Genomic DNA, 12,839 nt, shown 5'->3' with positions numbered 1-12,839 from the left:
AAATAAAAAGTAAAAATAAAATTAAAAGACAGGCTGGGTGTAGTGGCTCACACCTGTAATCCCAGCCCTTTGGGAGGCCAAGGTGGGAGGATCACTTGATCCCAGAAGTTTCAGGCCAGTCTGGGCAACATAGCGAGACCTTCTCTACTAAAAATTTAAAAAATGAGTCGATGGTGGGGGCACATGCCTGTGGTCCCAGCTACTTTGGGGGCTGAGGAGGATCACTTGAGCCCGGAAGGTCGAGGCTACAGTGAGCCATGATCACACCACTGCACTCCTGGGTGACAGAATGAGGCCCTGTCTCAAAAAAAAAAGGGCAATCATGCAGGGAAGGAGTCCCCACCCCACATACATAGGGCTTTTTGTTCTACTTCCAAGTATATTCTGTAAGACAGTGGGGGTGTTTGGATTTCACAGACGATACAAATGTTTTTAACCAAGTCACCCAAATGGGTTCTCCACTTTATTTTGCGTAGACAAAGTTTTAATGCCATCTATTATGAGAAACACTTAACACTAACAATCATAGAATCTGGGTGGTGGGTCTCCTTGAGGGTTCACCATCCGATTCTTTCCAAGTTTTGGAAACCTTGCATATTAAATGTTAAAAACACACTAGAATTGCTGTCAGGTAGGAAGTCTTCATCCTCCGAAAAGGAAGGAAATGCTCTTTAGAATATTTTAATGGACAGATTCATTTAGAGAACACTCACCTAATTGCCCTGGTTTTCTTCCATTCTTTGCAGTCAGATGCAAATCTCACAAAGGACGGGGGCAGGGAATGCTTGCGGACCTCCCCCTAAACAAGACCAGGAGGCTTCACTTGGCTTTCAGACATCAAGGAATCCCCAATTAGCAGGCCCAGTGCTCAATTTCCGACTGGTCTCCATCAATCTTTCTAGACAGGCAAGGTGTGGAGTGCAGAAATGTTCAATGCTTTAATAGATTTCCCTCCCTCCTATGGGTTGGTCTGTTGCATTAACAAATTGAAATGGGAGGCCGGGTGCAGCGGCTTTAATCCCAGCACTTTGGGAGGTTGAGGCAGGAGGATCACTTGAGCCCGGGAGTTCGAGACCAGCCTGGCCAACATGGCAAAACCCCGTCTCTACAAAAAGTACAAAAATTGGCCAGGTGTGGTGGTGCATGCCGGTAGTCCCAAATACTCGAGAGAGAGGGGGAAGCCCAAGAATCGCTTGAATCCAGGAGGAGGAACCTGCAGTGAGCTGAGATTGTACCACTGCACTCCAGCCTGGGCCACGGAGACTGCCTTAAAAAAAAAAAAAAAAAAAAAAAGAGAGATGGGGCTCATGACTGTAATCTCAGCACTTTTAGGAGGCAGAGGTGGGACGATCCCTTGAGCCCAAAAGGTTGAGGCTGCAGTGACCTATGATCATGCCACTGTACTCCAGCCTGGGTGACAAAGTGAGACTTTGTCTCTTAAAAATAGAAAACAATACAGGCCAGGTGCAGTGGCTCACACCTGTAATCCCAGCACTTTGGAAGACCAAGGAGGGCAGATCACTTGAGGTCAGGAGTTCGAGACCAGCCCGGCCAACATGGCAAAACATGGCAAAACCCTGTCTCTACCAAAAATACAAAAAATTAGCCAGGCACGGTGGTGCGCACCTGTAATCCCAACTACTCAGGAGCCTGAGGCAGGAGAATCGCTTGAACCTAGGAGGTGGAGATTGCAGTGAGCCAAGATTGTGCCACTGCACTCCAGCCTGGGCAACAGAGCAAGACTACATCTTAAAACAAGTCAAAGGGGGATTATAGAAAGGTGGCCCATCTATACAGTGGAATATTACTCAGCCATGAAAAGGAATAAAGCTCTGACACAGGCTACAATATAGATAAACCTTGAAAATTCTATGCTTAGTGACAGAGGCCAGACACAAAAGAATACTGTATAATTCCATTTATATGAAATGTCCAGGGCAGGCAAATCCATAAGGACAGAGAGGATTCATGGCTGGCAGGGGCTGGGGGAGGGACACAGGGCGTGACTGCAAAAGGGTTCGAGGTTTCTTTTTGTGTGGATGGAAAAGTTCTGTAATTAGATGGTGGTGATGGCTGCGTAACTGTATCGACTACACTAAAACCACTAAGCTGACCGGGCACGGTGGCTCACACTTGTAATCCCAACACTTTGGGAGGCCAAGGCAGGTGGATCACCTGAGGTCGGGAGTTCGAGACCAGCCTGACCAACCTGGTGAAATCCCATCTCTACTAAAAATATGAAAATTAGCTGGGCATGGTGGTGCACACCTACAATCCCAGCTACTTGGGAGGCTGAGGCAGAAGAATCGCAGGGGGAGGTTGCAGTACGAAAAGATCTCGCCACGGCACTCCAGCCTGGGTGACAGAGCGAGACTGTCTCAAAAACACCACAGTAGGCCAGATGCGGTGGCTCACGCCTGTAACCCCAGCACTTTAGGAGGCCGAGGTGGGCGGATTACGAGGTCAGGAGATAGAGACCATCCTGGCTAACACAGTGAAACCCCATCTCTACCAAAGAATACAAAAAATTAGCCGGGCATAGTGGTGAGCACCTATAGTCCCAGCTACTCGGGAGGCTAAGGCAGGAGAACGGTGTGAACCCAGGAAGCGGAGGTTGCAGTGAGCCAAGATTGTGCCACTGTACTCCAGGCTGGGCGACAGAGCAAGACTCCATCTCAAAAAAAAAAAAAAAAAAAAAAACACACGCAGTAAAATGAAACCACTGAACTGTACACTTTAAAAGGGTGACCTTTATATTACCTGAACTATTATCTTAATAGAGCTGTTCAAGATTTTTAGGGTAGGCATGGCAGCTCACACCTGTAATCCCAGTACTTTGGGAGACCCAGACAGGAAGATGGCTTGAGGCCAGGAGTTCCAGACCAGCCTGGGCAACATAGTGAGACTTCTCTCTACTAAAAAAAGATATATACATATATATATATAATATGTATATATTTTATATATATCAAAATATATACATATTTTATATATATGTATATAAAAGTAGCCAGACATGGTGGTTTGCACCTGTAGTAGTCCCAGTTACTCAGGAGGCTGAGGCAGGATGATTGCTTGAGCATGGGAGTTTGAGGCTGCAGTGAGCTATGAGGACACCACCACTGTACTCCAGCCTGGGTAGCAAAGTGAGATCTTGAATCAAAAAGACTTTTTTTTTTTGAGATAGAGTCTCGCCCTGTCGTCCAGGCTGGAGTGCAGTGGCACAATCTCGGCTCACTGCAACCTCCGCCTCCTGGGTTCATGCCATTCTCCTGCCTCAGCCTCCCAAGTAGCTGGGATTACAGGTGCATACCACCACGCCCAACTCATTTTTTATTTTTAGTAGAGACGAGGTTTCACCATGTTGGCCAGGCTGGTCTCAAACTCCTGACCTGAGGTGATCCACCCACCTCAGCCTCCCAAAGTGCTGCAATTACAGGTGTGAGCCACCACGCCCAGCCAAAAAAAATTTTTGAGACGGAGTCTCGCTCTGTCGCCCAGGCTGGAGTGCAGTGGCGCGATCTCGGCTCACTGTAAGCTCCGCCTCCCAGGTTCACGCCATTCTCCTGCCTCGGCCTCCTGAGTAGCTGGGACTACAGGTGCCCGTCACCACGCCCAGCTAATTTTTTGTATTTTTGGTAGAGACGGGATTTCATCGTGTGAACCAGGATGATCTCGATCTCCTGACCTCGTGATCCGCCCGTCTCGACCTCCCAAAATGCTGGGATTACAGGCGTGAGCCACCGCGCCCGGCCAAAAGATTTTAAAGTGAACCAGGAAAGAAATATGATGCGCAACATTACAGTCGGTGGCAAAACAGTCCCACAAATACTTCTCTGGGCTTTGCTCATTTTTTAAACATGACATTGTTCTTTAAAGTGAGAGAAAAATCAAAGAAGGCAGCAATCTCAACAACGAACCCACTTTCGTGTTTTCTAGGAAGGGCCCACTGGGGACATTTATGGAGTTTCCTTCAAGTACTGGGAATCTTTCCTATTTTCATGTTCACACTTATTTCTGGTATAATCCACATACCATACAATTCACCCATTTAAAGTGTACAATTCTGTGGATTTTAGTATATCCACAGACATGGGCAACCATCAATTTGAGAACATTTTTACCACTCATAAAGAAACCCCAGACTGCACGTGGTGACTCATTTCTGTAATCCCAGCACTTTGGGAGGCTGAGATGGGAGGATCGCCTAATCACGGGAGTTGGAGACCAGCCTGGGCAACATAATGAGACCCCCACCTCTACAAAAAAAAAAAAAAAATTAAATTTGCCAATCATGGTGCTGCATGCCTGTGGCACCAGCTACTCGGGAGTCTGAGATGGGAGGATCACTTGAGCCCAGGAGTTGGAGGCTGCGATGAGCTGTGATCACACCACTGGACTCCAGCCTGGACAACAGGGCAAGACTGTCTCAAAAACAAACTAAATCTGCCCATATGGTTACTTAACCATCAATAAAAGGCACCAGTAATAGGTTGGTGTGAATTAATTAATCTGCAAGATGCAGCCCCTTTACCATCCGAGATTTTTTTTTTTTTTTTTTTTTTTTTTTTTTTTACGTTTTTAAAGACAGCATCTCATTCTGTTGCCCAGGCTGGAGTACAGTGGTGCAATCACAGTTCACTGCAGCCTCTAGCTCCGGGACTCAAGCAATCAGCCTCCTGCCTCAACCTCCTGAGTAGCGGGGACTACAGAACCACCATCACACTTGGCTAATATTTTTTTTGTTTGTTTTTTTGAGACGGAGTCTCACGCGGTCGCCCAGGCTGGAGTGCAGTGGCCGGATTTCAGCTCACTGCAAGCTCCGCCTCCCGGGTTCACGCCATTCTCCTGCCTCAGCCTCCCGAGTAGCTGGGACTACAGGCGCCCGCCACCTCGCCTGGCTATTTTTTTTTTGTATTTTTTAGTAGAGACGGGGTTTCACCGTGTTAGCCAGGATGGTCTCGATCTCCTGACCTCGTGATCCGCCCATCTCGGCCTCCCAAAGTGCTGGGATTACAGGCTTGAGCCACCGCACCCGGCCTAATATTTTTATTTATTTGTAGAGTTGGGGTCTACAGGCTGGTCTCAAACTCCTACACACTCAAGTGATCCTCCCGAGAGAAGGGACCAGCAAGCTTTGCTGGCCAGGCAGTGAGTATTTTTCAGCTTTGTGGTCCAGTTGGTTTCTGCTGCACCTACTCAGTTCTGCTGATAGTAGCGCAAACGCCACTATATACATAAAGAAGTGGGTGTGGTGGTGTCAATAAAACTTTATTTACAAAGACAGGCAGTGTCCCTGACTTGGGCCCCATTGGCTGTGGTTTGCTGACCCCTGCACTCAAGGCTGCTAAGTTAACAGCCCAGCACCTCCTAGGCTGTTAGAACCTCAGCCCATCACCATCATCTCCTGGGTCTCAGTTTTCTCAACTGTAAAGTGGGGTTGAAGCCACCTGCCTCACGTTTCTCCGGGGATTTTTGTAAAATAATGCACAAAAGTGCACAGAAAGCTCCAAAGGCAGTTTGCAAATAGGAAGACACAATCAAGTCTATCTGTGAAAAACATTTATTCTGAGAATCTAAAATCTGGACAAAGAATATTGGACTTTAGAAAAAGCCTACACAAAATTGTCTCATTCTTCCCTAATACATTAATAATCTAACAATAAGGAGGTGAAAAAAAAAATCCTTTAAAAATAACATTGTTCCAGTTTGTCTGCAGGTATGTGATTTAAAATATCCCTGTTCTATTGAGGTATAGGCTGCAAACTTTGGTAAAATTAGAAAAATTAACAAAACCTTTCAAAAAAAAATACAAAAACAAAAACAACAACCAAACTCTAACGTTGTATCTTTCTTGGTACATATACAGTAACTACAAAAAAAATTCATTTAGAAAATGTGTTCATAGAAAAAAAACAAAAACAAAAACAAAAATCCTCTTGTAAGTTCTCACTTGCCGAGTTAAAAAATTGAATTTCAATGATCTGTAAGGCTCAAACTGTTCCCAAGCACCCATCCGGTGTCAGGAAGAACTGGATGACCGTAGTTTCTAGAATCTGGTTGGCATTTTCAATAATTCAGTGCTAACAACAAAGACGATGTCGTCTTTAGAAAGAAGGAACGAACCAAAGGCACTTGGGCGTGACTTCGTGTGCTGGCATCCGTCCATGGCCGCCTTCATCGGACAGCGTCAGCCACACATCTGGCCCACGTAGAGCAGAGTCCCCTTGAGGCCATTTCTGCATGGCCCCAACTCCCTGCTCTTGTGGGCAGAGGACTTTTCACGCAGATCTCAGACGCTAAGCAGTCTGGCGGGGGATGGCTTTGAGACAAAGGTTTCAACTGGACCCGAGATGTTTCCTCTTTTCCTTGCGACAACTTCAACAGACAGCTGAGCCACGCCACGCCACGGGCTGCCACGGGCCACCACGGGGAACCATCTCACTGGACTTTAGATGACAAAATGCTGTCAGGAAGATGCTTGCTCTGACCTTGGGGGCCAGAACCCGAGAGAAGGACTGATCCCTTCGCCTTCTTCAAGAGTTGGTGGCAGCAACTTCTGAGAACTTGACACCAGAAACATCAACAGTCTCCACGCCACGTAGTTTCTGATTCCATCTTTAAAAAATCTTACACTGTTTTGTCGAGAAATTGTAGGCTTTTATGTTTTCAAAAAACTAAACACAATACTGAGAAGTCCAACTTTTAGCCAGAATACATAAATTCCTGAAAATGTATAGATTTGAAAAATAAAAATAAAACAAAAAAAAAAAAGGAAGACAAACCTTTTTAGGGAACAGAGAAAACACTACTTGTTTAAGTTAAGCCCGCTAAGAACAAAATCAGGGCCGATGAACGAACCCTCCGACACATTTTCAGCAAAACGCCTGTCGAGAAGTGCTTGGAGATCACCGGCCGTTGCCGTAGCCGGGGAAGAGCTGGTTGAGGACGGTCTGCAGAGGCTGGTTCACCTGCATGGTGTAGCTCCGGCCCAGGTCGTAGCGGCAGGCGGGGCAGCTGAACACCTGTGCCCGGAACGATCTGTCCAGGCAATCCTGTAAGACACAGCGGGCGCGTGAGAAGTGCCATCCACGCCATCAGGTTTGCTCCTGGCCACCTCTCCCAGCGCTGCAAGGACAGTCTCACCAGGTCCAGAGGACCCCTCCTGACCTTCAGTCTCACTTTCCACCTGCCACCCATCACCAGCCTGGCCTCCTTGGGGGCCCTCTAAGATTCCAAGCTCACCCACCCTCCAGGCTTTTGTCCCTGCAAGTCATGCCACTTAACAGCTCGGCCCCCTGGCTCTCATCACTCATAGCTCAGCTCAAGTCACCTCCCCTATGGGGCCTTCCCTGATACCTCCCTAGAGTATCAGAGGCAGTCCCATCACGTTGCCCATCTGCCTTCACGATGTCACCTCTCCTTCCACCTGTGGAGCCATCTTATTTATTAATGTGCTTATCTTATCTACAACAGGGCAGATGCTCCCTGAGCTTTGAGGCTGTGTTCTCTCTCAACACCAAGCACAGGGTATACAGTAGATGCTTAATAAACACACACATCAGGCCGAGCATCGTGGCTCATGCCTGTAATCCCAGCACTCTGGAAGGCCGAGGGGGGCAGATCACTTGAGGTCAGGAGTTCAAGACCAGCCTGGCTAACATGGTGAAACCCCAGCTCTACTAAAAATACAAAATTTAGCCAGGCGCATGACTGTAATTCCAGCTACTTGGGAGGCTAAGGCAAGAGAATGACTTGAACCCAGGAGGCGGAGGTTGCAGTGAGCTGAGATCACGCCATTGCACTCCAGCCTGGGTGACAGGGCAAGACTCCGTCTCAAAGAAAAAACAAAAACAAAAAAATTAGCCGGGCGCAGCTATTCCGGAGGCTGAGGTGGGAGGATCACCTGAGCCCAGGGAGGCTGAGGCTGCAGTGAGCTGTGATCACGCCACTGCACTCCAGCCTGGGCGACAGAGCAAGACCTTGTCTCGAAAAAAATAAAAAATAAACATACACGTCAATGAGAGGAAAGGGGAAACCAAGTCCGGCAGATTCAGACTCCTAAATTCAAGCTCAACCAAGTCATGCCCGGGGAAGAAAGCCAGGAGGAGACAGAGCTGAGAGGCCCGGAGCCTCCACTTCCCAAGCAGACAAACAGGGAAGATGCCACCGGGCTGGCTGCATGCCAGGGAGGAGTGAGACACCGCACACAGGTGCGCAGATGCCTACACGGGGGACACATGTCTGCAGCATGTCGTCACACAGCTGGGCAAGGGCAGTGGCAACACAAGGGTAGAGGCCCAGTGACCACAGCACAGTCACCTGCTCCAGGCAGCCTGTGGCCTTTTTTTTTTTTTTTTAAGATGGAGTCTCACTCTGATGCCCAGGCTGGAGTACAATGGCACGATCTCAGCTCACCGCAACCTCCACCTCCCAGGTTCAAGCGATTCTCCCACATCAGCCTCCCGAGTAGCGCCTGTCACCAAGAGTGGCTAATTTTGTTTTATTTTTAGTAGAGACGGGGTTTCACCATGTTGGTCAGGCTGGTCTCGAACTCCTGACCTCGGAGATCGAGACCATCCTGGCTAACACGGTGAAACCCCGTCTCTACTAAAAAATACAAAAAAACTAGCCGGGCGTGGTGGCGGGCGCCTGTAGTCCCAGCTACTCAGGAGGCTGAGGCGGGAGAATGGCGTGAACCCGGGAGGCGGAGCTTGCAGTGAGCTGAGATCGTGCCACTGCACTCCAGCCTGGGCGACAGAGCCAGACTCCGTCTCAAAAAAAAAAAAAAAAAAAACTCCTGACCTCAAGTGACCCTCCCACCTCAGCTTCCCCAAGTGCTGGGATTACAGTCATGAGCCACCGTGGCCAGCCTCAAGTTTTTCATTTAAAAAAATCAAGGTGGAAGGTCACAGCCTGTTTCCCAGAACCCCTCCAATGCTGAGCTTCCCGAGTTGAAACAGAGCAGCGAGGACAGACTGTGGGGACACAGTGACGCTGGTTAGCCCCTTCCTTTACATCCTCAGCGCTTCTGCGCCTTCACACCAATGCACAGGAAAGGTGGTTTCCCAGTGTCCCCACAGTCCTTCCTACTGTCACGGGGCTCCCAGGCCTCCCTCTTCCAAGAGCCCCCCACAGCCAGCCCTCTGCCTGTGCCCACCTCCTGAGCACTTCCTTCCTGCCAGGGGCTAAGCCAGGACCCTCACGACAACCTGGCGGCCAGGACGTCGATACCAGGTCCCTTCTCATTGTGGCCAACTGAGGCTGGGAGGGATTAGTGCCTGCACGCCTGAGAGGTGAGAGATGGCTCAGACCTGGACCACCAGCCGCAAAGACACCACGACTTCTCACCGCTTCTGCCACTTCACTCAGGGCACGCAGGGCGGCCCACACGGCTGAAAGGACTTAGTCCACAGGGCGAGGCAGGTGGGGCCAAGGAGGCAGAGGTGCCATGGGCGTGACTGGGAACACCCTGTCTCCTGACCTTCCCTGATCTGCCTCCTGGCAGGAAAGCAAACACAGGGTCTGAGACCCGGGGCTGTGGCCCATGGCTGAGAGGACTGCGGGACTGCAGTTGGCAGGGAAACCGCCGGCAACTCAGAGGCCTGGGGAGATCTGCGGGGTGGCAGGGTCAGTCCCTTCCACACCTGTCCCATGGACTGCCGGCTCTGGCCAGAGGTCACAGCAGAGAAGCCATCACCCAGACCCACACTGCCCACCGGGGCAGTTCTGCCCCCAGGGGGCACTGGGAGGTGTCTGGGGACATCTGTGGTTGTCTCGATTAGGCAGGGAGCTCCTGGCATGGAGTGGGTGGGGACCAGGGATGCTGCTCAGCACCCTGCAGCGCTCAGGACGACTCCACCCCAGAGAATGATCTGACCCCAAGGCCCACAGCACAGAGGGGAAGAGACCCTGTCCTGGCCCCAAACCTATCTCTTTGAAAACCATCAGCGGGGGCCGGGCGCGGTGGCTCACGCCTGTAATCCCAGCACTTTGGGAGGCCGAGGCGGGTGGATCACGAGGTCAGGAGATCGAGACCATCCTGGCTAACACGGTGAAACCCCATCCCTACTACAAATACAAAAAATTAGCCTGGCGTGGTGGCGGGCGCCTGTAGTCTCAGCTACTCGGGAGGCTGAGGCAGGAGAATGGTGTGAACCCGGGAGGCGGAGCTTGCAGTGAGCAGAGACCGCAACACTGCACTCCAGCCTGGGCAACAGAGACTCCATCTCAATAAAGAAAAAAAAAAACACAACAAAAAAACCATCGGCTGGGATCATGTTTCCCTCCTAGGACCAACCACCTGTCCTGAGTCTAAAGCCCATGCCAGGCCACCGCCCCAGTGCCCAGAGCCACCACAGGCCCCAGCTGCTGGTTTCTCACCCAGGCTTTTTCACCTGCTGTCCCAGGTACCAGGGATGCTGTGTGGTAACACCACCTCCTCCAGGAAGCCTTCTTTCCTGCCCCCCAGGGGATGTGCACCTCCCTCTCCGGACCTTGGGCCAAGACGGTGGCCCATCCTCTCCCACCCTGGCCCCTTGGCCATACAAGACTGGGGGGAGAATGTTCCAGGCCTCCATCATAATACAGGCCTCCCAGAAAGCAGTCAACAAGGCCCCGAGAAAAGCTGCAGAGTGACTGGAGCAAAGCCAGTGAGCCTCCGTCTGTAGTGGGCGGGCATGTGGGAACGGGAGGTCAGGTCATCCTTCTGGAACCTTCCACCTGGCTCCCGCGGCTGTCTCTGCTCACCTTGCACACGTTGTGCTGGCACACGGTCGTGATGGGCCGGAACACCAGCTCCTGACAGCAGATACACTGGAACGCCTCCTCCACTTTACTCAGGAACAACTGGAACTAGAGGAAAGCGGGCGTGAGGCCGGCAAAGACCCCAGGACCAGGGCTCCCAGAGGTCGGCGGCTTCCTGCTGAGCATGCACCTGGGTCCTCTAATTCTGTCCCCAGCCTTCACTCCAGGAGGCGGGGGCCATGATCGTCCCCGTTCTGAGAAAAACAGACGCCCAAAAGGCATGAGCCTCACCCGAAGTCCCCAACACCCCAAGTGGCGAGGTGGGGAGGATGGGGCGGAGCCGGTACAGGGGGCCTCGATGATGCTGGGCAGGACCCAGATGCGACCAGCTGGCACCACCAAACACGCCCTGCACTGAGTCAAGACAGGGCTTTAGGAGAGGTTCCTGGCCGGGCGCAGCAACTCACGCCTGTCATCCCAGAACTTTGGAAGGCCAAGACAAGAGGATCGCTTGAGCCAGGTGTTCAAGACTAACCCGGCAACACAGTGAGACACTGTCTCTACAAAAAATTAAAAAAATAGACCAGGCATGCTGGCTCGTGCCTGTAATCCCAGTACTTTGGGAGGCTGAGGTGAGCAGATCACCTAAGGTCAGGAGTTCAAGACCAGCCTGACCAACATGGTGAAATCCTGTCTCTACTAAAAATACAAGATTAGCTGGGCGCGGTGGCTCAAGCCTGTAATCCCAGCACTTTGGGAGGCCGAGACGGGCGGATCACGAGGTCAGGAGATCGAGACCATCCTGGCTAACACGGTGAAACCCCATCTCTATTAAAAAAATACAAAAAAAACTAGCCGGGCGAGGTGGCGGCGCCTGTAGTCCCAGCTACTCGGGAGGCTGAGGCAGGAGAATGGCGGGAACCCGGGAGGCGGAGCTTGCAGTGAGCTGAGATCTGGCCACTGCACTCCAGCACGGGCGGCAGAGCAAGACTCCGTCTCAAAAAAAAAAAAAAAAAAAAAAAATACAAGATTAGTCAGGCGTGGTGGTGGGCACCTGTAATCTCAGGTACTCGGGAGGCTAAGGCAGAAGACTCACTTGAACCTGGGAGGTGCAGATTGCAGTGATCTGAGATCGCGTCATTGCACACTCCACCCCGGGCAACGAGAGCAAAACTCCGTCTCAAAAAAAAATAATAAAAATAAATAAAATAGGCCGGGCGCGGTGGCTCACGCCTGTAATCCCAGCACTTTGGGAGGCCGAGGCGGGCGGATCACGAGGTCAGGAGATCGAGACCATCCTGGCTAACACTGTGAAACCCCGTCTCTACTAAAAATGCAAAAAACTAGCCGGGCGAGGCGGCGGGCGCCTGTAGTCCCAGCTACTCGGGAGGCTGAGGCAGGAGAATGGCGTGAACCTGGGAGGCGGAGCTTGCAGTGAGCCGAGATCGCGCCACTGCACTCCAGCCTGGGCGACTAAGCGAGACTCTGTCTCAAAAAAAAAATAAATAAATAAATAAATAAATAAAAAATAAATAAATAAATAAATAAAATAAATTTTAAAAATAGGCGTGGCCTGGGAGTGAGGAGTTCAAGGCTACAGTGACCTGTGTCTGTGCCACTGCACTCTAGCCTGGATGACAGGGCAAGACGCTGTCTTCCTCCCCCCCCAAAAAAAAAAAGGTCCTCCTGAGGCATGGTCTACACTGGCACAATGCATACTGAGTACACAGGCCACCAGAAGCCCAGCCACAGATGACTTGAAAGACACCTCCCTCCTGCTTGGAGCTAAGTGCGGGGACCAAAGAGACACAGATGAAGGGCGGAGGCAAGGCGCTGTCCCAGCATGGGGTGGGGGCTGGGGACAAGGCCCTGGGAAGAATGTAGCCTGAAGGAAACAGGAGTAGAGGGACCCCTGAGATGGCCTCGGCCACAGCTGAATCCTGAGACCTGCAACTACGTCACCGTCCACAGCAGAGAAGAAATGGCAGGCGGGACTGAGTGAAGGGCCTGGAGCTGGGAGAGCATCCTGGGTGAGACGGGGGGCCTGATATCACCTGGAGGTCCTCCCGAGAGAGGGGCGGGAAGGTGAGACT

General features: G+C 51.1%; 1 protein-coding gene across 4 annotated transcripts in view; it reads right to left on the bottom strand.

The window, feature by feature from the left end:
• Positions 1-5,547: 5,547 nt before the first annotated feature.
• UHRF1 (ubiquitin like with PHD and ring finger domains 1) overlaps positions 5,548-12,839 on the bottom strand; it is a 58,931-nt gene continuing 51,639 nt past the window's right edge. For all 4 annotated transcript variants that reach the window (XM_077979379.1, XM_001083134.5, XM_001082762.5 and 1 more), the window contains 2 exons: positions 10,750-10,854; positions 5,548-7,055 (listed from right to left, as the gene is read on the bottom strand). In XM_077979379.1, the coding sequence (XP_077835505.1) occupies positions 6,909-7,055; positions 10,750-10,854 (252 nt within the window). In that variant the 3' untranslated portion in view covers positions 5,548-6,908. The remainder of the gene's footprint in view (positions 7,056-10,749; positions 10,855-12,839) is intronic.

This window comes from Macaca mulatta, chromosome 19 (assembly GCF_049350105.2).
Source record: "Macaca mulatta isolate MMU2019108-1 chromosome 19, T2T-MMU8v2.0, whole genome shotgun sequence".
In the NCBI taxonomy this organism is placed as follows: Eukaryota; Metazoa; Chordata; class Mammalia; order Primates; family Cercopithecidae; genus Macaca; species Macaca mulatta.
The sequence above is the reverse complement of the archived record's forward strand: the minus strand, read 5'-3'. Positions and strand labels throughout refer to the sequence as shown.